Source organism: Zalophus californianus, chromosome X (genome assembly GCF_009762305.2).
Source record: "Zalophus californianus isolate mZalCal1 chromosome X, mZalCal1.pri.v2, whole genome shotgun sequence".
Taxonomy (NCBI): Eukaryota; Metazoa; Chordata; class Mammalia; order Carnivora; family Otariidae; genus Zalophus; species Zalophus californianus.
In genome coordinates, this window is record NC_045612.1 from 69931189 (window position 1) to 69959146 (window position 27958).

Below are 27958 nucleotides of genomic sequence, written 5' to 3' on the forward strand. Positions count from 1 at the left end.
GTACTCTATGTCCATTATCTGCCACTTCCCATTTTCCCACAACCACATCACCTGAGCCTTAGGCAATGATTAATCTACTGTCTGAATCTGCAGATGTGCTTCTTTTGGACATTTCATATAAATGGAATCATACTGTGTGTGAACTTTTGTGACTATCTCCCTCTTTTTTTTTTTTCATAGAATAATGTCTTCAAGGTTCATCGATCATGTATCAGTGCTTCATTCCTTTATAAAAATTTTTATTTATGCATTTATTTTAATTGAAGTATAGTTGACATATTATATTCATTTCGGGTGTACAACACAGTGATTGGACAATTACATACTTTACAAAATGCTCACTCCAATAAGTGTAATTATCATCTGTCTCACCGTACAAAGTTATAATGATATTTATTGACTATATTCTCTAAACTGTACTTTTCATCCCTGTGACTCATTTATTTCATCACTGGAAGTTTGTACCTCTTCATCCCCTTCAACCACTCTGCTTACCACCCCCAACCTTCTTCCCTCTGGCCACCACCAAGTTCGTTCTTTATGTTTATGAGTCTGCTTCTATTTTAGTTCTGTTGTTGTTTGTTTGTTTGTTTGCTTTGCTTTGTAGGTTCCACATATATGTGAAATCATATGGTTATTTGTCTTTTGCTATCTGACTTATTTCACTTAGGGTAATACCCTCTAGGGCCCTTCATGCTGTCACGAATGGCAAGATTTCGTTGTTTTGTTTTGTTTTGTTTTATGACCAAATAAAGTTCCATTGTGTATATATACCAGATCTTCTTCATCCATTTCTCTATTGACAGATACCTCCATATTGTGGCTATTGTAAATGAAGCTACGATGAACATGAGGGTGCATAAATCTTTTCAAATTAGTGTTTTTGTTCTCTTTGAATAAATACCGAGAAGTGGAAATACTGGATTGTATGATAGTTCCATTTTTAGTTTTTTTGGAGAAACTGCATACTGTTTTCCAGAGTGAAAATTTGGAAATTTCCAATTTACATTCCCACCAACAGCACCCAAGGGTTCCCTTTTCTCCACGGCCTCACCAACACTTGTTATTATTTACCGTCTTATAGTAACCATGGTGACAGGGGTGAGGCTATATCTCCGTCTGGTTTTGATTTGCATGTCTCTGATGATTAGTGATACTGAGCATCTTTTCATGCGTCTGTTGGCCATCTGTGTATCTCCACCGGAAAAATGTCTATTCAGGTCCTCTGCCGATTTTTATATCAGATTATTTCGGTTTGTTTGTTTTGTTTTGTTTTGCTTTGCTTTGTTTTTGGTATTGAGTTACACGAGTTCTTTATATACTTTGGATATTAAGCCCTTGTTGGATATATCATTTGCAAATATCTTCTCCCATTTAATAGGCTGCCTCTTTGTTTTGTTGATGGTGACTTTCCCTGTGTCAAACCTTTTTAGTTTGATATGGTCCCAGTTGTTTATTTTTGCTTTTGTTTTCCTTGCCTGGGGAGACTTATCCAGAAAAATATTGCTAAGGCCAATGTCTATGCATTTACGACCCATGTTTTCTTTTAAGAGTTTTATGGTTTCAAGGCATGCATTTAGGTCTTTAACCCATTTGAATTTTGTTTTTGTGTATGGTGTAAGAAAGTGGTTCAGTTTCCTGCTTTTGTATGTAGCTGTCCAGTTTTCCCAAAGACTGCTTTTTGGAGAGATTGCTTTTATTTATTGAAGAGACTGCCTTTCCCCATTGTATATTCCTGCCTCCCTTGCCATAGATTAATTAACCACATACATGTGCGTTCATTTCTGGGCTCTCTACTGTGTTCCATTGAACTGTGTGTCTATTTCTGGGCTGGTACCACACTGTTTTGATGACTATAGCTTTGTAGTATAGTCAGAAATCTGGGGCTCTGATACCTCTAGCTTTGTTCTTCTTTCTCAGGATTGCTCTGATTATCCAAAGTCCTTGATGGTTCTGTACAAATTTTAGGATTTTTTTTTTTTTGCTCTTGTTCTGTGAAAAATACTATTGGTGTATATTGATAAGGATTGCATTCAATCTGTAGAATGCTTTGGGTAGTGTAAACATTTTGACAATATTAATTCTTCCACTCCAAGAGTACATCTTTCCATTTATATGTGTCATCTTCAATTTCTTTCACCAATGTCTTGTAGTTTTCAGAGTACAAGTCTTTCATCTCCTTAAGTAAATTTATTCCTAGGTATTTTATTGCTTTTGGTGCAATTATAATTGGGATTGTTTTCTTAATTTCTCTTTCTGCTATCTCGTTATTGGGGTATAGAAATGAAACAGATTTCTGTATATTAACTCTGTATCCTGCAACGTCAATATTTGGTGTTTTTGTTTTTGGGTTTGTTTGTTTGTTTGTTTTTGGTGGAGGCTTTAGGGCTTTCTACATAGGGTGTCATGTCATCTGCAAATAGTGACAGTTTTACCTCTTCCTTACCAATTTGGATGCATTTTATTTCTTTTTCTTGTTTAATTGCTGTGTGTAGGACTTCTAATAGTATGTTCAATGAAAGTGGTGAGTGGAGACATCCATGTCTTATGCCTGATCTTAGAGGAAAAGTTTTCGGCTTTTCACCCTTGAGTATGATGTTAGTTGTGCATTTGTCTTATGTGGCCCTTGCTGTGTTGAGGTATGTTCCTTCTATACCCAGTTCGTTGAGAGTTTTTATCATGAACACATGTTGCATTTTGTCAGAAGCTTTTTCTTCATCTATTGAGATAATCATATTTTTATCCTTTATTTGGTTAATGTGGTGTATCACGTTGCATATATTGAACGATTCTTGCATCCCTGGAATAAATCCAACTTGTTTGTGATGGATGATTTTTTAAATGTATTTTTGAATTCAGAATTTGAATGGCTAGTATGTTGTTGAGGTTTTTTGCATCTCTGCTTATCTAGGATATTGGTCTGTATTTTTCTGTTTTTGTAGTGTGTTCATCTGGTTTTGGTATCGGGGTTTTGGTATCAATGCTGATCTCATAGAATAAATTTGGAAGCATTCTTTTCTCCTCCAGTTTTTGGAATAGTTCGATAAGAGAAGGATTAACGCTTCTTTAAATGTTTGGTAGAATTCACCTGTAAAGCTATATCTGGTCTTGGATTTTGTTTGTTGGAGGTTCCTTTTCTTACTGATTCAGTTTTGTTACTAGCAATTGGTCTGCTCAGATTTCCTATTTCTTTAGGATTCAGTCTTGGAACATTGTATATTTCTAGGGATTTATCCATTTCTTCTAAGTTATCCAATTTTGTTGGCATACAATTTTTTGTAGTGGTCCCTCATAATCCTTTGTATTTCTGTGGTGTCAGTTATAACTTCCCTTTCATTTCTGGTTTTGTTTATGAGAGTTCTCTCTCTCTCTCTTCCTCTTTCTTTCTCTCCCTCTCTCCCTCCTCCTCTCCCTCTCCCTCTCTTTGATGAGTCTGGTTAAAGCAGTTAAGGGTTTGTCAATTTTGTTTATCTTTTCAAAGAACCAGCTATTAGTTTCATTGACCTTTTTCTACTGATTTTTAAGTCTCTATTTCACTTATTTTCACTGTGATCTTTTTACTTTTAAAGATTTTATTTATTTATTTATTTATTTGAGAGAGAGAGGAAAGAGAGAGCACGTGCGTACAAGTAGGGGGTGTGGGAGAGGGAGAAGCAGGCTCCTCGCTGAGCAGCGAGCCCGATGCGGGGGTCGATCCCAGAACCCTGGGACCATGAGCTGAGCCAAAGGCAAATGTTTAACCAGCTGAGCCGCCCAGGTGCCCCTTCACTGTGACCTTTATTATTTCCTTCCTTTGCACCACTGGGTTTTGTTTGTTCTTCTTTTCCTAGGTTTTTAGGTGTAAGGTTAGATGGTTTATTTGAGATTTTTCTCAAAAACTTTCCTCTTGGAACTGCTTTTTCTGAGTGCCAAAGATTTTGAACTACAGTGTTTCCATTTTCATTTTTCCCTAGCTATTTTTCTTTAATTACTTCATTGACCCTCTGGTTGCTTAGTAGCATGTTGTTTAGCTTCCACGTGTTTGAGTGTCTTCTCGTTGTTTTCTTGTAATCGGCCTCTAGTTTCATGCTGTTGTGGTTGGTATGATTTCAATTTCTTAAATTTATGGAGAGTTGTTTTGTGGCTTAACATGTGATCTCTCCTGGAGGATGTTCCATGTGCCCTTGAAAAGAATGAATATTCTGCTGTTTTGGAATGGAAAGTCATGTATATACACATTAGGTCCATCTGGTCTAAGTGTCATTCAAAGCCACTCTTTCCTTATTGATTTTCTGTCCAAAAGATCTTTCCAATGATGCAAGTAGGGTGTTCAAGTCCCCTACTATTATTGTATTATTGTCAATTTTGCCCTTTTACGTCTGTTAATATTTGGTCTATATACTTAGGTGCTCTGATGTTGGTCACATAGATATTTACAATTGTTATGTCCTCCTGTTTGGAGTGATACCTTTATCCTTATGTAATACCTACCTTTATGTCTTGTTACAATCTTTGTTTTAAAGTCTATTTTGTCTGGTATAAGTCTTGCTACCCCAGCTTTTTTTTTTTTTTTTTCACTTCCATTTGCATGAAATACCTTTTCCCATTCTTTTAGTCTGTAGGTTTGAAGTGAGTCACTTTTAGGCAGTGTCTTTAGGTTTGAAGTGAGTCACTTTTGGGCAGCATATAGATAGGTCCTGATTTGTATTTTTCCTTTCAGTCACCCTGTGTGTTTTGATTGGAGCATTTAGAGCATTTACATCTAAAGTAATTGTTGATAGGTATGTACTTACTGCTATTTTGTTAGTTGATTTCTGGTTGTTTTTGTAGTTCTCTGTTTCTCTCTTCTTCTCTTGTGCTTTCCTCTTGTGGTTTGATGGCTTTCTTTAATGTTATGCTTGGATTCCTTTCTCTTTATTTTTTGTGCATCTATCATAAGTTTTTGGTTTGTGGTTACCATCAGCTCATAGATAACATTCTATGTATATAGCAGTGTAAATTAAGTTGATGGTCACTTAAATTCAAACACATTCTAAAAGCATTACATTTTGGGGCGCCTGAGTGGCTCAGTTGGTTAAGCAACTGCCTTCGGCTCAGGTCATGATCCTGGAGTCCTGGGATCGAGTCCCACGTCGGGCTCCCTGCTCAGCAGGGAGTCTGCTTCTCCCTCTGACCCTCTTCCCTCTCGTGCTCTCTATCTCTCATTCTCTCTCTCTCAAATAAATAAATAAAATCTTTAAAATAAATAAATGAATAAATAAAAGCATTACATTTTTACTCCCCCCTCCACGTTTTATGTATATGATGTCATGTTTTACATCCTTTTATTTTGTGTACCCCTTGAATAATTTTCGTAGATACAATTGATTATACTTCTGTGTTTTAACCTTCATACTAGCTTTATAAGTGACGGATCTGCTACCTTTACTGTATGTTTTCTTTTAACAGTGAAATTTTTTCCTTTCATAATTTTTTACTTCTAGCTTTTGCCTTGTATTTTCCACTTAGATAAATCCCTTTAACATTTCTTTTAAAGCTGGGGTAGTGGTGATGACTCCTGTAAGTTTTGTTTGTCTGGGAAACTCTTCATTTCTCCTTCAATTCTGAATGATTACCTTGCCAGATAGAGTATTCTTGGTTGTAGGGTTTATTTTTTTCCTATATTCTTTTCAGCGCTTTGTGTATATCATGTCACTTCATTTAGGCTTGCAACGTTTCTGCCAAAAAAAAAAAAAAATCCGTGGATAGCCTTATGGTGTTTCCCTTGTACATAGCTCCTTGCTTTTGTCTTGCTGCTTTTAAGATTCTCTCTTCATCCTTAATTTTTGCCATTTTAAGTATTATGTATTTTGGTGTGCACCTCATTAGGTTCATCTTGCTTGGGACTCTGTGTTTACTGGACCTGGATGTGTGTTTCTTTCCCCAGATTAGAGATGTTTTTAGCCATTATTTCTTCAAATAAGTTTTCTACCCCCTTCTCTCTTTCCTTCTCTTTCTGAGATTTCTATGGTACAAATGTTATTATGCTTGATGTTATCGCAGAGGTCCTTTAACTTATCCTCATTTTTAAAAATTTCCTTTTTCTGTTCAACTTGGTTGCTTTCATTTACCCTAGCTTCCAGATCATTGAACCTGTTCTTCTGCATCCTCTAATCTGCTGTTGATTTCCTCTAGTGTATTTTTTTTTTCAGTTACTGTGTTCTTCAGCCCTGGTTTTGTTTGTTTTACATTTTTTTCTCTTTGTTACACTTCTCCCTGGGTTCATTCACTCTGCTCTCCAGTCCAGTGGTTATCTTTATAACCATTACTTTGTCCTCTATCAAGTAGACTGTTTATTTGTTTCATTTAGCTCTTTCTCATGGTCTTGTCTTGTTCTTTCATTTGGAACATATTCCTCCGTGTCTTCATTTTGTCCCACTCTCTGTGTTTGTTTCTATGTATTAACCAGGTCAGCGAGATCTTTTGGTCTTGAAAGTGGTGGTTTTATGAAGGCATCCTGTGGTGCCCTGTACTGCAATCCACTCTGGTCACCCAAACCAGGGGCTCCAGGGGTATTCCCTTTGTGGGCTGTGTACACCCTCCTTTTTGTGGCTGAACCATGACTGCTGTAGGAGCAGTGGTTGGTGTGGCTTGTCACTTGCGCAGCTGGCTGAGAGGCCAAGTTGCAGGTACAGTGGGCATGCCGTGGTGTAGGTTTTGCCCCCTGGACAGCTGGCTGAGATGCCCAGCTGCACTGGTTGTGGGTTCAATGGTTGGCGAGGCTGGCCTAGAGCTCAGCTATCTGCAATGATCAGCTGCAACTGCTACATGTGCACTGGCAGGCAGGGATTGCCTTTGGCACAGCTGGCTGAGAAACTCAGCTGCACCTAGGGCAGGCAGGTTTGGGGGGGTGGTTATCTCCCCTGCTCTGCCTGGGGCAGGAGTGGCTTTGGCAGGGCACTGGTCCTGGCTAGGTATGATCACTGGGTTTTGTGGGTTGGTACTCACTTTGGGAGGGACGTTGGTTCTGGCTGAGGCTGCCCGCCAGTATGGTGGGAAGGGTGCCTGCTAGGGCAGGAAGATCAGGTGGGGTGGTCTGCAGGTGGATGCTGGGACAGGGCAAGTGGTACTAGCAAGGTAGATGGAGAGGGTCAGACCTGGCTTTTGCAAGTGTCCGGCTATCTAGGCTGAAGGAAGGCAAGAAAAATGATGCTCACCATCACTTCCATTCCCAGAGAGAGCTCCTACAGATCCCTGTGCCTCCAGCACACATCCTACAATTAGTCAATAAATCTCCTTCACATATAACCCAGGTGCTTTTCAAACCATTGCCTCTGCGCTTGGTCTCGTGCCATGTGATATAGTGTGCTAGCTCTTGAAGAGCAGATACTCAGTTTCCCATAGCTACTTTACACCCACTGGAATAGTTATGTTGATCGCATAGTGGGAGTTAAGCCCCACTGATTTTTAAAGCTCCCAGAGTTAAGCCCCACTGATTTTTAAAGCCAGGATTCGTGGGGACTAGTCTTCCCAGTCAGTCCAGGTCCCAACGGCCAGGGGTGCCTGATTTGGGGCTTGATGCCCTTGCTCCTTTGCTCCTCCACTCCTCTGTACTTGTGATATCCCCCCCGCCTGTGGGTAGCCACGCTGGTGGTTTGGTTCCTGGCTGTATCTCTGCCTTTCTTACCCTTTTCAGTGTAGCCTTCTCTTTATGACTTAGGCTGTGGAAGAGCTACTCTGCCAGTCTTCAGGTCACGTTCATCGTGAGTTGCAATACATGCAGTTGTTGCCTCAGTGCATCCGCCGGAGATGGTGAACTCAGGATCCTCCTACACCACCACCTTCGGGAGTGCTTTTTAGTACTTTGTTTCTATAGCCAAATAATATTCCATTGTGTGGATATTTCATATTTTATGTATCCAGTCATCAGTTGATGGCCATTTGGTTTGTTTCCACTCTGGAGGCATTATAATAATACTGCTATGGACATTGGTATGCAAGATTTTGGATACACATTTTAATTTTTCTTGGGTATATACCAAGGACTGGAGCTGCTTGGTTATATGATGGCCCTGTGTTTGATATGTGAGGGAATGGCAGACTGTTTTCCAAAGTGTATGCACCATTTTACATTCCAACCAGCAATGCTTGAGGGTTCAAATTTTTCCACATCCTCAACAACAATCATTTTCCATCTTTTTGATTTTAGCTATCTAGTGGGAGTAAAGTAGGTTCTCACTGTGGGTTTTATTTGCATTTCCCTTAGGACGAATGACATCAAGACACTTTTCATGTGCTTATTGACCATTTCTCTATCTTTTGGGGAAAATGACTATTCACATCTTTTCCCCGTTTCTCAGTGAGGCTATATGTTTTACCATTGGCTTGTAAAACTAATTTGGATCATCTGGGTACAGGTCCCTTATGGTTACATGATTTGCAAATACTTTCCTCAATCTGCAAGGTCTCTTTTCACTTTCTGGATGGTATTATTTGCAGCAGATAACATTTTTAACATCTGATGAAGCCCAATATATCTCTTTTTATTTTGTTCCTTGGCCTTTTGGTGGTATACGTAAGAAAACACTGCCTCACCCAATGTCATGACAATTTACTGCTATGCTTTCTTCTAAGAGTTCTATACTTGTAGCTCATATATTTCGATCTATGATTCATTTTGAATTAATTTTTGTATATGGAGTGAAATAAGGGTTGGGTTCAATTTCATTCTTTTGTGTGTGGATATCCAGTTGTCCCAGTAACATTTGTTTAAAGATTTTTTTAATAAGTTTCTCTTCAAAGATTTTTATTTATTTATTTGACAGAGAGGGAGAGACAGCGAGAGAGGGAACACAAACAGGGGGAGTGGGAGAAGGAAAAGCAGGCTTCCCACGGAGCAGGGAGCCCTATGCAGGGCTCAATCCCAGGACTCCGGGATCATGACCTGAGCCGAAGGCAGACGCTTAACCGACTGAGCCACCCAGGTGCCCCCAGTAACATTTGTTGAAAACACCCCTTTTTACCCCATATATTTATCCTGCCACCTATTTGAAAATCAATTGGGTGTAAATGTGAAAGTTTTTTTGATGGACTTACAATTCTATTCCATTAATCTATTTAACTAACCTTATGCTAAACCCACAATTGTCTTTTTTTTTTTTTAGATTTTATTTATTTATTTGACAGAGAGAGACACAGCGAGAGAGGGAACACAAGCAGGGGGAGTGAGAGAGGGAGAAGCAGGCTTCCCGCGGAGCAGGGAGCCAGACGTGGGGCTCGATCCCAGGACCCTGGGATCATGACCTGAGCCGAAGGCAGCCGCTTAATGACTGTGCCACCCAGGCGCCCCATAAACCCACACTGTCTTGATTACTGGAGCTTCCTAGTAAGATTTGAAATTGGGAAGAATGAGCCCTCCAAATTAGTCCTCTTCCTTTTAAAGATTGCTTTGGCTATCCTTGCATCCTTGAATTTCCATGGGAGTTTGGGGATCAGCTAATTTATTTTTGCAAAGAAGTCAGCTGGGGTTTTGTTGGAGATCGCATTGAATCTATAGATCAGTTTGGGGTGTATTGCCAGATTAACAATATTTAGTTTCCCAAACGATGGGCAGCGGATGGCTTTCCTTTTTTTTTTTTTTTCCTTTTTATAAACTGTGGTAAATACGCATGATGTAAAATTTAACATTTAACTCTTTTTAGGAATCCACCTCTGTTTCATTAAGTACATTCAAACTGTTGTGCAACCATCAACATTTCCGTCTCCAGAATCTTTTCATTTCTCCCAAGTGAAACTCTGTACCCATGAAACACTAACTCTTCATTCCCCTTCTCTTCCCACAATCCCTGGCAACCACCATTCTGCTTTCTATCTGTATGACATTCTGCCAATAGCTGCTTTGCCTTTTAGTGTTCATTCCATTTACATTTAACGTAATTAATGATATGGTAGGATTTATGTCTGCCATTGTCATTTTTTTCTCATGTATTTATGTTTTTCTCTCACACCATTGAGGTGCCATTTTGTGTGAAAAATATTTTCTCTCCTACCATTTTTATTCCCTTATTGCTTACTACAATTCCCTTATTGCTTACTACAATTTTACTAAAATTGAAGTATTTTCTTAGTGGTTGCCTCACAGATTACAATTAGGATCTTAATTTAAAAGAATCTAATTCAGAGTAATACCAACTTAATTTCAATATTATGTAAAAACTTTGATCTTACATACCTCTGGAACTTCCAGCTCCTTTGTACTATTATTGTCATAAAAATTGCATCTTTATACCTTTTAAGCCCATCCAGATAGTTCTATAATTATTGCTTCATGCACTTGTATTTGATGCTCTTTATTTCTTCATGTGGATTTGAATTACTCTTTAGTGTCTTTTGGGGACTTTTCCTTAATATTTCTTGTAAGGCAGGCCTCCTAGTGATAAATTCAGTCAGATTTTCATTATCGGAGAATGGCTTTATTTCACCTTCATTTTTGAAGGACAGTTTTGCTGGATAGAGAATTCTTGCCAGACAGTCATTTTCTTTGAATATGACTTCCCACTATCTTCTGTTCCCCATGGCTTCTTTTTCTTTTTCATTTTTTTTAATTTAAAGTCAATTAGCTCACATGTAGTACATCAATAGTTTCAGATGTAGTGTTCAATGATTCATTAGTTGCATATAACACACAGTGCTCATCATATCACGTGCCCTCCCTAACGCCCATCACTCAGTTACCCCATCCCCCCACCCACCTCTCATTCTGCAGCCCTGTTTGTTTCCCAGAGTCAGGAGTCTCTCATGGTTTGTCGCCCTCTCTGAATTCTTCCCATTCAGTTTTCCCTCCCTTCCCCTATGATCCTCTGTGCTATTCCTTATATTCCACATATGAGTGAAACCATACGATAATTGTCTTTCTCTGGTTGTCTTATTTCACTTAGCATAATACCCTCCAGTTCCAACCATGTCGATGTAAATGGTAGCACCCAGGCTGAGTAATATTCCAGTCTACACATGAACCAAACCTTCTTTATCCATTCATCTGTTGAAGGACATCTCGGCTTCTTCCACGGTTTGGCTATTGTGGACATTGCTGCTATGAACATTGGGGTGCAAGTGCCCCTTCTTTTCACTACATGTGTATTTTTGGGGTCAATACCCAGCAGTGCAATTGCTGGGTCATAGGGTAGCTCTACATTTAACTTTTTTTTTTTATTTAAACTCAATTAGCCAAGAGACAGGACATCATGAGTTTTCGATGTAATGTTCAGTGATTCATTAGTTGAGTATATCACCCAGTGCTCATCATATCAGGTGCCCCATGGTTTCTGATGAGAAGTCAGCTGTTAATCTTACTGGGAATCCCTTGTACGTGATGAGCTGCTTTTGTATTTCTGCTTTCAACCTTCTCTCACTGTCTTTGGTGTTCAGGAGTTTGGCTAAGCTGTTTCAAGGTACAGATATCCTTGAATCTATCCTCCATGGAGTTTCAGATCTTTTTGTTTCTCTGGATTAATAACTGTAATAAAATTTGGGAAGTATTGGGCCATTATTTTCTAATCTTCTTTCTTTCCCTTTATCTCCTCGCCTCTCCTCCAGGGACTCTCATTATGCATAAGCTGGTGTGCTTAATCATGTCCTACAAGGTCTCCGAGGCTCTGTTCATTTTTCTTCATTATTTTTTCTTTCTTTTCCTCAGACTGTACAGTCTCAGTCGGCTTTAACTTCCACGTTCGGTGATTCTTTCAAATCCCAATTGCAATTTCCGTTCAGCTGGTCTAGTGAATTTTTCATTGTCGTTATTGTACTTTTCAACTCCAGAATTTCTGTTTGATATTTTTAAAGCGATTTCCATCTCTTTGATGATGTATCTATTTAATGAATCATCAGTCTCATACTTCCATTTAATTCGTAAGACACGGCTTCTATTAAATGTTGAACGTATTTACAATAGCTGATTTAAAGTCTCTGTCTAGTAAGTCCAATGTCTGGGTATCCCCATGTACATCCCATACTTCCCTGTTCCTCTGCATGTCAGATAGGTTTTGGTCAAAAGCTAAACATCTGTTCTAAGTAATAGAATGTGGCAACTCTGGAATTCAGATTCTGCCCCTTTCCAGGTTTCATCGTTACTGTGTGTTTTTGGTATTCTTGTTGTCATTTGTTTGTTTAGTGACTTTTCTGAACTACTTCTGTAAAGTCTGTATCCTCTGTTGTATATGGCCACTGAATTCACTGTTTGGTTAGCTTAGTGGTTATCTAATGATTTGGCAGAGATGCCTTTAAATGCCTATATAACTGCTAAGACTCTCAGTCACTGACATGGAGCTCTGTGTGTATGTTGGGCATGCCTTCAACACTCAGCCAGGCAGTTGTCCACTCTGTATCAGCCTTCATTTCTGCTTTCACAGAACCTCAAAATAAACCAAAGTTGAGAGCATAGGGCCTTTTTGGGTCTTTCCAGAGCATGCTGTAGTCTTGGGAATGTGTCTGGTCTTCCAGATTCATAGGGATAGTGTCATCGCTTTTTAAAGTCCCTATGGACATCTTATTCCTCAGTTTTTCCTTTTAAGGTTTTGGTTCACCTATTGTTCACCCCAAGTGTTACCCACTGCCTGAGGCAGCTGCAATGTCAAATAATTGCCCCTAAATGTTTTTGGCAAATGCCCCCAGGGAAAAGGCACTTCAAATGGGGCAAGCTCTGAGTCAGTCCAAATACAGGCAGCCATGCAAGTGGGGTCATCCAGGGAACAACCAGACAGATCAAATAATGACAGTTCTCTGGAAATGAAACTTTGCAGGAGGCCCATCTCCTTTCTGCTCCCTGTGGCAGCTGCCAGGCTACTGGCTTTCACTGCGATTGCAGACTGTCCATATTCAAGGCTACCACAGAGTTGGATAGAGGAGCATGGGAATAGGGCCAGTTAAAATGCCACATAGCGCACTCTTCCTACTGGGATTCTTCTGTTTCTCTAGAATAAACATACTGAGGTTGTTGCATGATTTTGGTGAATTTCCAGAGTTCTGAAAACATTGATTCTGAAATTTTCTGCCAGTTTTCTCTTTTTTGTTGTTATTTTAAGATTTTCATTTATTTATTTGACAGAGGCAGAGACAGCGAGAGCAGGACCACAAGCAGGGGGAGTGGGAGAGGGAGAAGCAGGCTTCCCGCCAAGCAGGGAGCCCGATGTGGAACTCGATCCCAGGACCCTGGGATCATGACCTGAGCCGAACGAAGGCAGACACTTAACGACTGAGCCACCCAGGCGCCCCTGCCAGTTTTCTCATGGCTTTCAAGGAGGACAGAGTTTTCAGAGGTTCTTCCCCTGTCATTTTGGCTGGCTTCCAATACAACCTTTCACTGTGCTTGTCTATCACGGTGTTTGTTGCCGTGCTTGGCACTTACATGTCTCTGAAGAAACCATTTTTGTTAGTCACTGACCATGTGAAAGGGAACACAACAAGAGCTGTTGGAGCTAAGATGTATAAGATACCATCTTTGATCAAAGTTGTCACTCTTGAAAAACATCAATTTAACTGGAACATGTGAATCATAATGATTGCCAAGCCTGCATCTGGTCACAAAGTTGTATCTTTTTTTAAAAGATTTAATTTATTTATCTGAGAGAGAGAGAGAGAGAGAGCAGGGGGAGGGACAGAGGGAGAGGGAGAGAAGCAGACTTCCTGCTGACCACAGAGCCTGATGCCGGGCTCGATCCCACGGCCCTGAGATCATGACCTGGACAAAATCAAGAGTGGAACGCTTAACCGACTGAGCCACCCAGGTGCTTCAGTCACCAAGTTGTATCTTAATTCAGTTCAATGGGAGTTCTTTATGGCCTCCATGTCTTAAATATCACCAGGTTTTCACCTGGATATTTGGCAGCAAGACTGAACTAATATCTCTGGTCACAACTGATTTCACCCCTAATCCCTTCAGGAAGCTGTGAGTCTCAAGTGAATAAGAGTGCAGATGAAGGACTGCAGAGATCTCCCATATGAAGAGCTAGAAACAGAGATTCATTTGAACAACCAATCTTGGTTTTCATAATTGCATAGCACCAAGGTAGTATTTTCCACGGAAATGGCTTATTTTTATATTGATGCAGCCCACCACCTTGCTGGTTATTGATAGACTTCGGGGTAAAATATAGAAGAGATCCAAAGGACTACTCTTCACACCACAGTATGGAAATATAGCTCCATCTTTCTCCTTTTGAATCAATCTCTGCATATTCAACAAATATCACTTTGCCATTGATCAAAGATAACCCAACAGTAGCCTGAAATCTGAGTTTATATACAATGTCTCCTCACGTGAAACCTTTTGAATTGCAAGAGATGCCTACTAACGTACAACCTGTTTGTTCAGGGTTTGATTACTCAAGGTACTCTGAAACCTTGGATAAGTATGTCTGTAAAGTTGTCAAGAGCCTACAAATGTCAATTATTTAAGGTAGACAGTTTTTAATTTGAAACTTAGTTCTACCACTTCTTAGCTGGGCACATCACTTAGCTCCCCTCAGCCTCAGATTTCCAATTTGCAAAATTTAGGATAATAATGGGGATGGGTCTTACATGGGACACTGTCTGTAGAACATTTAGTACGCTATCTGGCAAATAGCTAATGCTCCCAAAATATTAGCTCTAATTACTATTGACAAACCTCTGAAATGCCACAAACCTGCAAAATCTATTACAGTGATCCAAATTAAGAGATTCAGAATCCACTGGACTCATTGGCCAACAATGAGTTCCTCCCTCTGTGTGCTTGCACAGATGGTCAGTGGCCAGGAGAAGAGCTCCCTTTGTTCAGGATTCCTCCCTGTTAATGCTTTGCGATGTTGGGTGACAACAAAATCAACTCGCCTAAGATGAATGAATTTACCAAGCGACGAATTTGCTACATCTTTCCAAATTGTCATTCCAACAGCTTTTATAGGAATCCTCATATTTGGTTATTGATGCTGAAGTGTGTTTCTGAATATTAACTCAATGAAGTAGATATATCTTAGAAATTGGGGAAAAACATCCAAAGTTAGGGACTGAGAAATTTCCCCCTGAAAGTATTATTCCAACCTAAAATTTGGGTTTTACCTATGATAGAATTGTTTTAATTATTCCTGATTTCTCTGGTAATCTTTTGAATGTTAATTTGTTTCTTCAAAGCACATGCGTTTTTTTTAGTTAACATATAATGTATTATTTGTTTCAGGGGTACAGGTCTGTGATCCATCAGTCTTACAAAGCACATGCATTTTTAGGTATACCTTTCAAATATAGCTTATCAGATAGATGTGCCTATCTCTTGCGATTAGAGTTTCTAATCAAAGACAAATATATTAATTCAAAAGCTGTATTTAATTTTAATTTTCATTTAAAATCCAATTGTTTTAAGTTGGATTAAAATTGAGTTTAAATTTAACTATAAATCCAAACACATGCTAAAAACCAGGACTTATAATTAAATTCATATGGAGACTTCTGCTTCTGGGGGGACAGAATCGAAGTACATTTCTCTATTCTTCCCACTAAATGCAGCTTAAAACCCCGGGCACCATATATAAAAGAAACACAGGACTCTGCAAAGTGGAGAGGCAAAGGCAGAACAACTAGGGATCTCAGAACCAAAGGAAGGACAAAAGGGTGAGTTCCCTTGGTTTTCTTTCTGTGTCATATATCCCAGACTTTGAGCTGAAGAAGCCAGCTCCTCAGGAATGACAAAAGACATAGGCAAACCAATGATGATGACAACCATGACAACGACAACAAGGACAACAACAACAAAACAGCTGCAAAAAAAGCCTGCTGTCTCTAGCATAAGGGTCAGAAAAGTGGCAGCCTAACAAGACAGGAAAACCCTTTGACACTAAGAGCTCCACTTCAGCCAACCACCACAGAACGAACTATGGCCTTGCGCCCACACAAGCCAGCAAAGGGTCTAATGGGCAGCCTAAAATTCCACATCTGACTGGTGGAAATGGGGGCCATTCTGCCCCTCCTATGTCAGTGGAAATCAATCATGTGAAAATTCTGCAATTATACCTCCACCAGGCAGTAAGGAGGCAACCCGCCCTATCCCTGCTGAAATGATTTCAGGACTTTGAACAACACCCAGTGGTAAGGAGGCCACCGAATCTATGGACTAAAGGGAAAATGTTCCAGCACATCAAGAAATGAGTTGAACTGAATGGAAATGATTATAAGACACACCAAAATTTGTGGGATGAAGCTAAAGCATTGCTGAAAGGGAAATTTATATTATTAAGGGCTTCCACTAAGTAAAAGGAAAAGCATCGAATCAATAATCTAAGTTCTCACCTCAGGAAACTAGAAGAAGATGATCAAAATAAACCCTAAGTGAGGAGAAGGAAGGCAATGATAAAGATTAAGTCCAGTAATCAATGAAATATAAAACAGAAAACAATAGAGAAAATCAGTGAAACAGAAATCTGGTTCCTTGAAAAGATCCATAAAACTTAAAAACCTCTAGCGAGACCCACAAAATTAACCTACAATGAATCACTACATTTGCACATATTTACTGAATGACATTAATAACTCTATCCATGATAAGTGACATATACTCTACTTTAGAAACCTAAAGCACCTGTGTTTTCAATATGTATCTCACAGTGGAAAGAAGAATAAGAGAAACATTGGACTCTTGATTTAAAACAACAATAAAATTTGATTTCCAGCATAACAGCTAGATCATTGCCCTTCATGACAGAAGCTATTTTTTTGTAATTAGCTCAAATTCTTTTGTAAGCAATAGAACAGATTCCACAATATCCATGCCACGAGTTCAATTTTTAAAACTATAAATCATGTCTTTGCAAATTGCAAAGCCCTTGGAGACAAAATGTACCTAAAGTATTAATTGGCCAGGGTCTCATGTCTCACGACCCATGTGATGGTAAAAATAAGGTATTTGAAATTTCTTTTTCAGATTTTGTATCAATTCATCTTTCATCGTGTCAGAAAGCTCTTGTATTATATACACTTAGTGGAAGATCTTCTGCTTTTTGTAAAATGTAATACATCGTGTCACAGTTTTCTAACATACGTTCTGAACTGAAATAGTGTTTTTATTTATGTTTTTTTAGCCTGTGTCTCTCTAAAATATTTGTGTATGTGTGAGTGTGTGTGTGTGTGTGTGTGTGTGTGTGTGTGTGTGTGCCCAAAATACACAAGCCATTTTATAGCTGACCAAATTTATAACTCAGGTACCCTTAATAATTGTTGAAAACTTTGTTGTTGTTGTTGTTAATTTCAGCCAATAGATTTTGTCATTATGTTTGAACTGTTAGAGAAATTCTTACCCAATTCATCTTAAACTTGTTTACGTTTCTCTTATTTTGTCCACTTTATTCTCTTTATATTTCTTTGAACACCACACCTGAATGGCTTTTCATCTTTCCCTGCTGCCGAAAACACAACAGAAACAACAGCAACAGAGTGGGGGTGGGGGACCGAGATGTTCATCTTTACAGCAAAATGTCTGCCAATAAAAGTAGAAGAAATGATAGCAAATAGAAAGTCATCATTTTTCAACCACCCAAGCAATGATCAAATCAGACAAGAACCAGGAACAAAATCTAAGGCCAAGAGGTGAAATTCTGTGGGGAGGAAACAGAATACCCACATGGTATCAAAATATCATGCTACAGGGGCGCCTGGGTGGCTCAGCCACTAAGCGTCTGCCTTGGACTCAGGCCATGATCAAGTCCCACATCAGGCTCCCTGACTCAGCGGGAAGCCTGCTTCTTCCTCTCCCACTCCCCCTGCTGGTGTTCCCTCTCTTGCTCTTGTCTCTGTCTGTCAAATAAACAAAATCTTAAAAAAAAAATATATCATGCTACAGACTGCTTGTAAGTCACAGACAGACAAAGGTAGCTTTACAATGGACTGATCTGTCCAACGATACCGTAAATAAGGGATCAAACTGAGTCATGCCAATAGCAGCACCGACAGCTAGACAAACTGACCTTAGGAGCTTCCAGATGGGATGTCATGTGAACTACGCATCACCTATTTAATATCCTTGCCAAGAATGTGAAACAGAAATCATCTAAACGAGAGGAAAATATCAGGCAAAGCCGTATCGTGGCCACATTGGAAGCAAACAGGCCTAGGCTCTTGGCAAATGTTATTGTCATGGAAGATTTAAGTTGAGGGACTGTTTGGGACTAGAAGATACTAAAGAGACATGACAACTGAATGCAATGTATGATACTTGCTTGAAATGTTGACCCTCAAAAGGGTATCATTGGGGCAACTGGGGGAAATTGGAATATGAACTGTAGATGGACTTAGATAATGTTATCATGCCACTGTTAAATTTCTTCAAGATGACAATAGTAATATGGTTAGACAGGAGAAGATCCTAGTTCTTAGGAGATGCATTTGAAAGTAATTGGATGAAGAGTTTGGAACTTGAGTGGTTAGGCAAAAAAGAAAAAGGAGAGAGAAAGCAATGGGACAATATGAAATCTAGGTGAAAGAATGTTCACTGTTCAACTTTGTGTGTTTTGAATCTATTTTCAAATAGATAGTTGAGGAAGATGGATTGCTCATATTTCAGAGTTATGTGATGAAGTGTTCCACAAAAAAATAAAACGATTTCTGGTATCTTCTTGAAAATAATCTGGAAGAGACGGAGGGGAGAAGATATATATGAAATGAAATTGGCTGTGAGTGGTTAACCGTTGCAGCCCAGTGACGGATACTTGGAGGTTCCCTCACTATTCTCTCTCGTACAGTGTTCTCAAAGTGTGGTTCCCCCGCGAGCAGCATCTGAATCACCAGGGAACTTGTCAGAAAGGCAAACTCTGGGTCCCACGCCAGATTTTTTAATCTGAGACTATAGATGTGGAGCTCGGCAATCTGTTTTCACAAGCTCTTTGGCTTTGTTGGATTCTGAAGCAAGCTCGTTAATGTTCCAGGTGCACAGCTCTATTGTAATGAACCTGGAGATTGTAAGTTTATATGCAAACCCTGTTTGTATATGTTTGAAATTATCCACAGTACAATTTAAGGGAAAAAATGAAGAGAACTGGTATGTCAGCTGTTTAGTGGTCAAGTTTTAAAGTCTCAAGACCAACAATCCCAATGTTATACAAAAACTTCCAGAGGATAGAAAAGAGAAACTATTCCCCAACTCAGGCTATGAGACTAGAAAACCTTGACACTGGAACCGGCAAGGTTAGTATGAGAAAGAGGGACTTCAAGTCGATCATGCTCATGAGCAGAAGATGTAAAAATCCTAAGCAAAATTTTAGCAAACTGAACCCACCAGTATCTACAAAAGATGATCCACCATAACGAAGTTGCATTTATCCTAGGAGAGCAAAGCTGGCTTCACATTAGATAGATGATAGATAGATGATAGATAGATAGATAGATAGATAGATAGATAGATAGATAGATAGAAAGGGACATGAGAGAAGTTTGTGTGTTGCCAACATATTCTGTTGCTTGCTCTAGGTGCTAACTGAATGTATATGTTTAATTTTTGAAAACTCATTAAGATACACACTTGAGAATTTTGTCCTTTTGTGATTGTAAGCTTCATTAAAGATTTTGAAAAAAGCATCTACAAATAACACTGTATTAACAGACTAAACAGACTCTTGATCATTTCAGTAGAGACCAAAAAGTAAAATTCAATATCTATTCATGGTTTTTAAGACAGACTTCTTAAACTGGAAATAAATGGGAAACTCCTTAGTCTTATAAAGGGAAAGAAAGAAAAAGAAAGAAAGAAAGAAAGAAAGAAAGAAAGAAAGAAAGAAAGAAATAAAGAAAGAAAGAAAGAAGAAAGAAAGAAAGAAAGTAATAAGAATAAAGAAAGAAATGAGTGAAAGGAAGAAGAAAACAAAGGAAGAAAGGAAGAGGAAACAAGAAAAGGAAGGAAGGAAGGAAAGAAGGAAGGAACAGAGGGAGGGAGATAGGGAGGGAGGAATGAAGGAAGGAAGGGAGGAAGTGAAGGAAGAAGGAAACAGTGAAACCCAGGAAACATTTTATTATGGAAATGTTGGCAGCATTCTATTTAATATTAGGGACAACCTAAAGAGGTCGAATTTGGTCATGTCTGTTCGACCTTGCCCTGGCGAGCCAGTATAGGTTTAAGAAACCTGTAAATCGATTATTATGCTTTTGTAAGTCACAGATTCAGGAAAAACTGCAGAACGTCTGAGGACAAATGAATCGATATCACAGAGTTTAGCAGGGTGGCTGACTTTAAGGTCAGTATACTTTTTAAAAAGTCAAATGGATTTCTATAAGTTAGATACCATTAGAAAATATCATTTTAAGTGGATAACAAGCACAAGAGCAACAACACTCTAGAGTATCTTGGGATGAATGCAAGAAAAGATGTACAAGATCTGAATGTACAAAAGATAAAACTAAATACTAAACTAAAGATGGAAACGTTAAGGAAGCCCCACATAAACGAGAGATATGCCATGTTGGTGACTAGGAGGGCTGGGTGTCCTAAAGATGGTCGATTCTCCCGGAACTTATCCACAGATTTAATGAAAATGCAGCCCCAATCTGGTGCAAATGAGTTTTCAAGGAACGTGACATGCTGATTCTGACACTTACACTGGAAGGGCAAAAGGTGAAGAATAAGGAAGACATGTTTGAAGATTGTGAATAAGATGTGGGGACTTGCCCTACCATAGATCAAGATGTCTTATCAAGAGGTAAAAATGAAGATGGTGTAGTATCGGCACAGGAACAGACAAATTTATCTGTGGAACCGAAGAGGGAGCTCAGACACAGAGACACGGCAAAGATGGACCAAAATGACTCCAGGCACTGCCAAATGTTCCCTGGGGGTGTAGAATTGCCCCCATGATGGACAATCCCTGACGTAGGAATATGGATGAATCTTAAAAACACATGCGGAATTTCATAAGAGTAAGTTACAGGATATCCAGGACATGAGTTAAATAGGCATGCACATATAATATTTCACATCCCAAGAGAGAAAAGTCTGGGAAACAAGGTTTAGGGAGCACAAAGTTTCGCTTCACCTCACTTCACGAGTTACTGACTGGCTTAGTAAAGCCAGCACACGGAGAAGTGCAAGGAAGGCGAGAGGGGCGGGACTTTGGTGGGTGAACGTCAACGGAAGTCGAAGCTCATTGGTCACCGGCCACAACCGTGGGAGGAGGAAGGCAGCGCTGGAAGCTCATTGGCCTTTGTGGGAAGGGCGGGAAAGGGAGAGAGAGCTGGGTCTTCCCTCCTCCCACCTTCTGTCCCTACTGTTGGATCTGGACTTGCGGGCGGCTGAGGTAACCACAGGCTGGCATCAGGAATAGGACCCTCGTTCTCCACACATCTTCTTTCCTCCCTCCCTCCTGCTCTGGATGGCCAACCCCTTCTCCTCTTCTCCACCTCAGTGGAGTACCTCCTGATGTCCCACTCCACCCCGTCTCCCCGACCCTCCCGGCCCCCCGAAGCAACAACCACCCAGTACATGTGGGAGGAAACCCTCGCCTCAGCTCCCTGACCCCTGGCCTCTGGAACCTGAGGCAGGGCTCATGCCCCTGCCTTTGATCCTTTGATTCTGATGTGGTAGTGGCAGCGAATGACTGGGCTGCCTGAGATGAGGTGGTGCACCCCAGATGTGAGGGACGGGGAAGGTGTACCCAAGCATAACCGTTGAAGTGTGAAGAGGAGCATGGAAGACTGTTGGGGGGCTGTGCAGGGAATACATGGGTTTGCATGAGAGCAGAGAGGGTTCTGTTGGTGGAAGAAAAGAGTTAGTGCGGTGAGGAGTCGGCTGTTTTTATTTTTGGGGTTTTTTGTTTATTTTTTATTGTTATGTTAATCACCATACATTACATCATTAGTTTTTGATGTAGTGTTCCATGATTCATTGTTTGTGCATAACACCCAGTGCTCCACGCAGAATGTGCCCTCTTTAATACCCATCACCAGGCTAACCCATCCCCCCACCCTCCTCCCCTCTAGAATCTTCAGTTTGTTTTTCAGAGTCCATCATCTCTCATGGTTCGTCTCCCCCTCTGACTTACTCCCCTCCATTCTTCCCCTCCTGCTATCTTCTTCTTTTTCTTTTTTCTTAACATATGTTGCATTATTTGTTTCAGAGGTACAGATATGTGATTCAACAGTCTTGCACAATTCACAGCACTCACTACGGTGAGCACATACCCTACCCAATGTCTATCACCCAGCCACCCCATCCCTCCCACCCCCCACCACTCCCTGGCAACCCTCAGTTTGTTTCCTGAGATTAAGAATTCCTCATATCTGTGAGGTCATATGATACATGTCTTTCTCTGATTGACTTATTTCACTCAGCATAACACCCGAGGAGTCGACTGCTGACTAGATCAGGGTCTGGCATTCGATAGGGGGCTCAACATGGATCTAGTCAATGAATAATCGAAGGGATGAATAAAAATAATTATTGAAAGAGGGGCTTGGGATCCAGCAGCATAATCAAATTTCATGGGGTACAAAGGGGTTGTCAGCCTAAAGTATTGGGGGGTTGCTGAGAGAATAATTAAGCTTACAGTGGGGTGCAGGAAGAAAATCAGAATGGGGTGTGAGCGGAAAGTTGAATGTAAGACATACTAATAACAGAATTGAGGTGGGGGGGCAGCCAGAATCATGAGTAGGGAGGGAATGAATGCAGGAGGTTAGGAAGATAATTGTGGAAGTGGATGGCAGGGAAAACAGTGAGGTATGGCAGAGTACAGGATGATCCACGAGAAGGGGAGGGCAGTAATTGTGGAAGGGGGCACAGGAGTGCCTGAAAATGGGGTCCATGTAAGCAAGGAGATTAGCAGTTGGATTGAAAGTTTACAGGAACCATGCCAAGAGTTTCTTGGAATGGGGCTATGCGTGAGTGCGGCTTCCTGGGAAGGAGGCTACGTGAGTGAGAAGGTTGGGTGCGATGTGATTTCAGCGGTGAGCTGGGTGAAGAAGAATCCAGGCACCTCAGGTGGGGTTTTCAAAGGGCAGAGGAAGTATGTTGAGGGTAGGGGATCATGTGGCCATCCTGACCTCCAATCCCGGCCCTAGAACCATGGATCCCAATGAAATGCCTGCTGTGCCCTGCTGCCCCTCCGACTCCCCCACGGGGCTTGAGACCGGAGCCCCGTGGGGGATTGAACTTGGCCCCAAAAGAGCTGTAAGTCGCTGTGCCCGCTGCTACAACCACGGCTTCACTGACCAAATCAAGGACCAGGAGCACCTCTGCCTCTTCCAGGCCTGCGATTGTCCCAAGTGTGCCTTCTTCTCGTGAGTATGGTGTCTGATGGGGGTGGGGGTGTGGGGGTGGGCCTCCCCTAAATGTGACTGACTGTTGACCTGCAATCCCCCACTTTAGGGAACACCACAGTGTCTTGCCTGCTGAGAGTGCCTTGAAGAGGGAGCAGGGGGCACAGCTAAAGAGGCACCTGGCTCAAGGACTGACAAGGAGTGAGGCCTCCCCTCGCAAAGCTCACAGCCATGTCAAGAAGTTGACCATTCAAGCAGGAGCCCTCAGTGAGTGTCTCTGGCCAGGGAGGGCGTCTGGGTTTGGGGGAAGGGAGCTTTGAGCAGTTCTGTTGCCAGTCCTACTACCCAGTTTTGATGTGGCCTTGGCAAATTACTCCCCGGGCCTTTAGCTGCCCCACCTAATAGATGTCATCAACATTATCTACCAAGTGTTGGTGGGAAGGAGAGATCTGGGGGGGCAAAATGGTCCACGGTGAGATGAGACTTCAGACTGCGGGTGAGGAAGAGTGGGGTGGGGTCAGGGGGAAAGGTTCACCTAAAGTGTCCCCAGGTTTCCACAGCTGGGAAGGAGAACATCATGTCCCAGCTTGAGGCCCACCCACCCCCGTGCAACCCCCGGGAAGGTAAGGAGAGTCCGGGGCCTGTGGGGGAGGTTCCCATCTCACTCACAGCCCAGACCCTTCTCTGTGTCCTGAAGATGTGGGTTCCCTCCCTAACCCTACTGCAGCTTGCCATATGACCTTGGAGAAATAATACTCGTCCTCTCTGGGCCTCAGTTTCACCAGGTGGAAAATAAAGAGTAGGACCTGGCTGGTCTTCCAGGTCTGCTCAGCTCTGACGTTCTGGGCTCCTATCCTCATCCCAGAACATACCCATACGTATCTCTTCTCCATGGCCGGCCTGGTGCCTGACTCCACCCTGTGCTCCCTGCTCCTCCAGGCAAGCGCCCAGGGAGCTCTGCTGACTGGTCATGCCCCAAATTCTTTGTCTCTGTCCTGGACTCCAGCAGCCTTGAAGATGCGACGAACAATTTCTCTTTCCAGGAAGCCCCACAGGACTCCTGCCCTGCCCAGCATGTGAGTAAAGTGAGAAGGCACATGGAGCTAGTTGTATATTGTGTTATCGGGTGCCCAACCTTTGTGCTTGATGCCGTGGGAGATAGAAGGAGGGAGTGAAGGAGGCGGCCGATGAGGAGGAGGAGGAGGAGGGGGAGGAGAGGAGCCGGACAAGAAGTGGCAGGGGGAGGAGGAGTGGGGGGAGGAGGAGGAGTGGAGAAGGCAGCATCTCAGACTAGCGGGCAAGGGCAGGGCTCTCCCAGCCTTGCGGTTGCCTATCTGTGAGACTTTGGACACGTGACATTACATTTCCAAGCCTCCATTTCCAGTGTGTACTAGCAGTGTACTGATGGGGACAATATCCCACACTTACAGCACTGACAAGAGGGCTAGGCCAAGGCGTGCCACATAGCAGGACTTCAACTAACGGAGGCTGTTATTCCACGTGAAACAGATTGATGGGATAGAAGGTCCTGTTGAAAAGCGGGGGGGAACGTGCCAAGATGGTGAGGGCCATGGGGCCCAGGGGCCCAGGGGCAGAGTCCAGAGGTCAGTAGAGAAAGCTTCCAGCCATTAGATGAGCCAAGCTGGTCCTTCAGGCTCCATGGGGTTGGGGAATATGGAGGTGAGAACCAGTCCCTCGACAGGGACCGCGATCCCATTTCTCCAGGTGCTTTGCAGATTAGAACACAGACACCTGGGATTCCCCACAATCGTCACCGTTGCCCTGGGAGTTTTAGAAACGCTGGCAGGAATTGGTGTCTCAGGAGAGATATTGAAGAAGGACCTAGAAAGGAAAACAGACCCAACAGGGGAAAGGACTTGTGCAAGCCACAACGGCTGATGGCCCGCAGGCATTCAGACTCCCACATCCAGATATCGCAAGATCCTGGCCCTGTTTCTCTACTGGTAGTGTGTGTCTGCCAGAGGGTTGAATCCCCTGGCCTTTCTTTTCCTTGTTTCTAGATGCTCAGCGCCGGTGCTCCAGCCCTGTGCCATCCGTCCTTGGCCCTGTCCTCCTGCAGCCACAGATCCTGGGAAAAGAGCAGGGTCCAGAACCCTGGCAGGGGCCAAACTTAGTGACCGGGAAGAGCTGAAGGCCCCACCTGAACGCACCCAGCATGGGTGGGGCCTTCAGCGGAACCCGGGACTGAAGGACCACTGGCCCCATGAGGTGGGGAGGCATGGCTTTTCAGGTCCCATTCTCTCACACCCTTTCCGCTGCAGGCTCCTGAAGCTTCTGACCAGGACTCGGTTTCTGCCTCAGAGTGGCAGCGGAAGCTGGAAGCGGCCGAGGCTCTGCTGATTCTGAGAGACTCTCCCCAGGCATCTTCTAGCTCCGTCTCCCTGCTGCAGCCCTCCGCGGCGGCAGGTAGCCTGGTCCTTGAGAGGAGAACACGGGGTGGGGGGGAGGGTTGGGAAATGGGAGGGCGTTGTCGTAAGCAGGGCCTAACTGGGAGGCCGGGGTTGGTGGGCTGAACCACCTTGGGCCCAGGCACCCAAGCTCCTCGGTCTGATGCCAGAGATGGCAGTCGATGGTTGATGGTGATGAATCATCAGTTTATCGAGCTCAGTGCTCGACAGCAAATGCGCCGGGCCCTGGCATCAAGAAACGAGGAAACTGAGGCCCTGCGAGTGGCAGCGACGTGCACTGGGGCATGCGGCCTATCGGGTGGAACACCCAGGTCTCCTCGCTCCCAGCCCAGAGCTTTCTACCCACACCCCTGCAGTCTGCTGTGGTGGGCAGGATACACATAGGTGATAAGAGCCTAGGCTGGAGGGAGACCTGGTCTTTGATTCCAGTCTCCATGTGGAGCCTGGATGCCTTCATACTTCCCTTGCGTTTTGTGGCTAAATTTCAATAGATGAGCCTGGAGTGGAAGGACCAGAGGAAGTCTGAGGACAGCTAGATGCCCGGGAAGGCTGAGAGGGAAGGCTGGGCTTTGCCAGAACAAAATGTTGGGTGGGGGACGGGTGTGTGGGTGCAGCAGTGACCTGAGTGAAGGAGGAACTGCTGGAACAGAAGGGGATGAGGCTGGAGAAGGGGCCACTCACAGAGGTCCTGAATGGCGGGCTGAGGGGCTAGACCAGAAACTGTGGGTGGTGAGGAGCCAGGGAATGTTTGAGCTAAGGAGGAGTATATGCAAAGAGCTTGGGCTCCACCAAAAGAAATGTGGTGGTTTTGACGGAGGGATTGGAGCAGGCAAGACCCGAGCTGAGCAAATCAGTGAGGAAGGGTTCTGTGCTGCAGTCTGTAGTCCAGGTGACAAAGCCTAGATCGGGTGGAACAGAAGAGAGGGGAGAGCCTGGAGGGGAAGTGGATGTGACCTGGCTCTGATGCCTTCCTTTCTATGTGCAGCTCCTGCTGGAGATAGAGGACCCCAACCTCCTAGCCCCTCTCTGCGACCCAGACCAGCCAGCTCCATTTCTCTGCCTATTGGACATCTGGGGTGCATCTCCCTCTTGAGCTAGAAGCGCAGAAGAGGAGGCCTCACTAGAGTGCTGCCTATTTATGCATTTGCAAAATGTTTAATATCCAATATGCTTAACATGTTCTTTTTTTCTTAAACTTCAGGTTCTTTTACAAGCTTTTCAGACTCTTTTTATTGTATGGGGCAATTCCTTGGCTGAGGGTGGGTATCCTTGTACCTCCATCCCTTACTGCCTTGGATTTGGGGGCCTTTTCATGTTTCTTAGAAAAACAGGGTTGTGTGGTCTAAGCTGATCAGTCTCTAAATAGGGTTCTGTGGGAGGTCTTATGTTCACATGCCAGAGTTTTCATTTGACTTGTGATTGCAAACATAGCCATGCACTCACGTATGTATTCATGCTTGTCAAAATAGAAGGGTGTGTTCATTTCATGTCTCGATTGATGTGTGTGAACAAATAATAAACCCTTGCTGTTGTAAGGCAGTGAGATAGAGGAGTTGTTTGTTACCACAGTATAACTTAGACCATCCTGACTCTAACAGACTTGTTCACTTTACTTTCCAAAGTGAGACTCACCTTACTCAATAACTGGGATTTCTTAACACGACTAGACAAGAAAATGGTAGAGATAAAGAAGGGTAAGCGTTTTACTCATTGACCAAGTGAGTGCCTACCTTCTGCCTGGCATAGACTGTTTCCAGCTGTCCAGAGGGCCCCAGATTGAGTTGTCTGCAGGGTCAAGCAGGTCCTAATAATGAGTGGAGCAGTCCAGACAGGCTCTGGCCAACTCGCAGTGCATGCTCTACCGAAGGGGCCAGCTGCCACCTGGCTCTAGCCGATTGCTGCCATGCAGGAATGTGGACTCTGCACTGCCACATCTCCCGATTTTTCAAGAGGAAAAGGGAATTCTAGATCTCTACGTAGAACACCTCCATTTTAACATGTTGCCTCTGGTTTCCTCTTTAAGACCTGTACAGGTGGGCCAAAGAAAACATCCAGTCAGGCCAGCACATGACCAAGTGAATGCCAGTTGGATTCGAGTCCAATGTGTATTTTACAGTGGGGGATGCTGAATCCAATCGGGGCCAGAAGAATCAAAGAGGGGAGGTGAATTAGACCCAGAGCCTACTTTGAAAGGACCCGTGAAATATGAGGACGCATCATTACCATGCATTTATTTTGTGCCCCCTGTATGCTAAACACAGAGCCTCACATCATCTCTCTGAACTGAGCATTATTACCACTCTCTTGCACCA

At 42.6% G+C, this 27958-nt stretch overlaps 1 protein-coding gene across 1 annotated transcript in view; it reads left to right on the plus strand.

The window, feature by feature from the left end:
- LOC118356575 (doublesex- and mab-3-related transcription factor C2-like) overlaps nt 1-26744 on the plus strand; it is a 341912-nt gene extending 315168 nt beyond the window's left edge. The window contains exons 2-6 of the mRNA XM_035725775.1: nt 23020-23238; nt 23327-23484; nt 24157-24293; nt 25500-25644; nt 26632-26744. Coding sequence (XP_035581668.1) covers nt 23024-23238; nt 23327-23484; nt 24157-24293; nt 25500-25644; nt 26632-26744 — 768 coding nt within the window. The 5' untranslated portion in view covers nt 23020-23023. The remainder of the gene's footprint in view (nt 1-23019; nt 23239-23326; nt 23485-24156; nt 24294-25499; nt 25645-26631) is intronic.
- Nucleotides 26745-27958: the final 1214 nt, after the last annotated feature.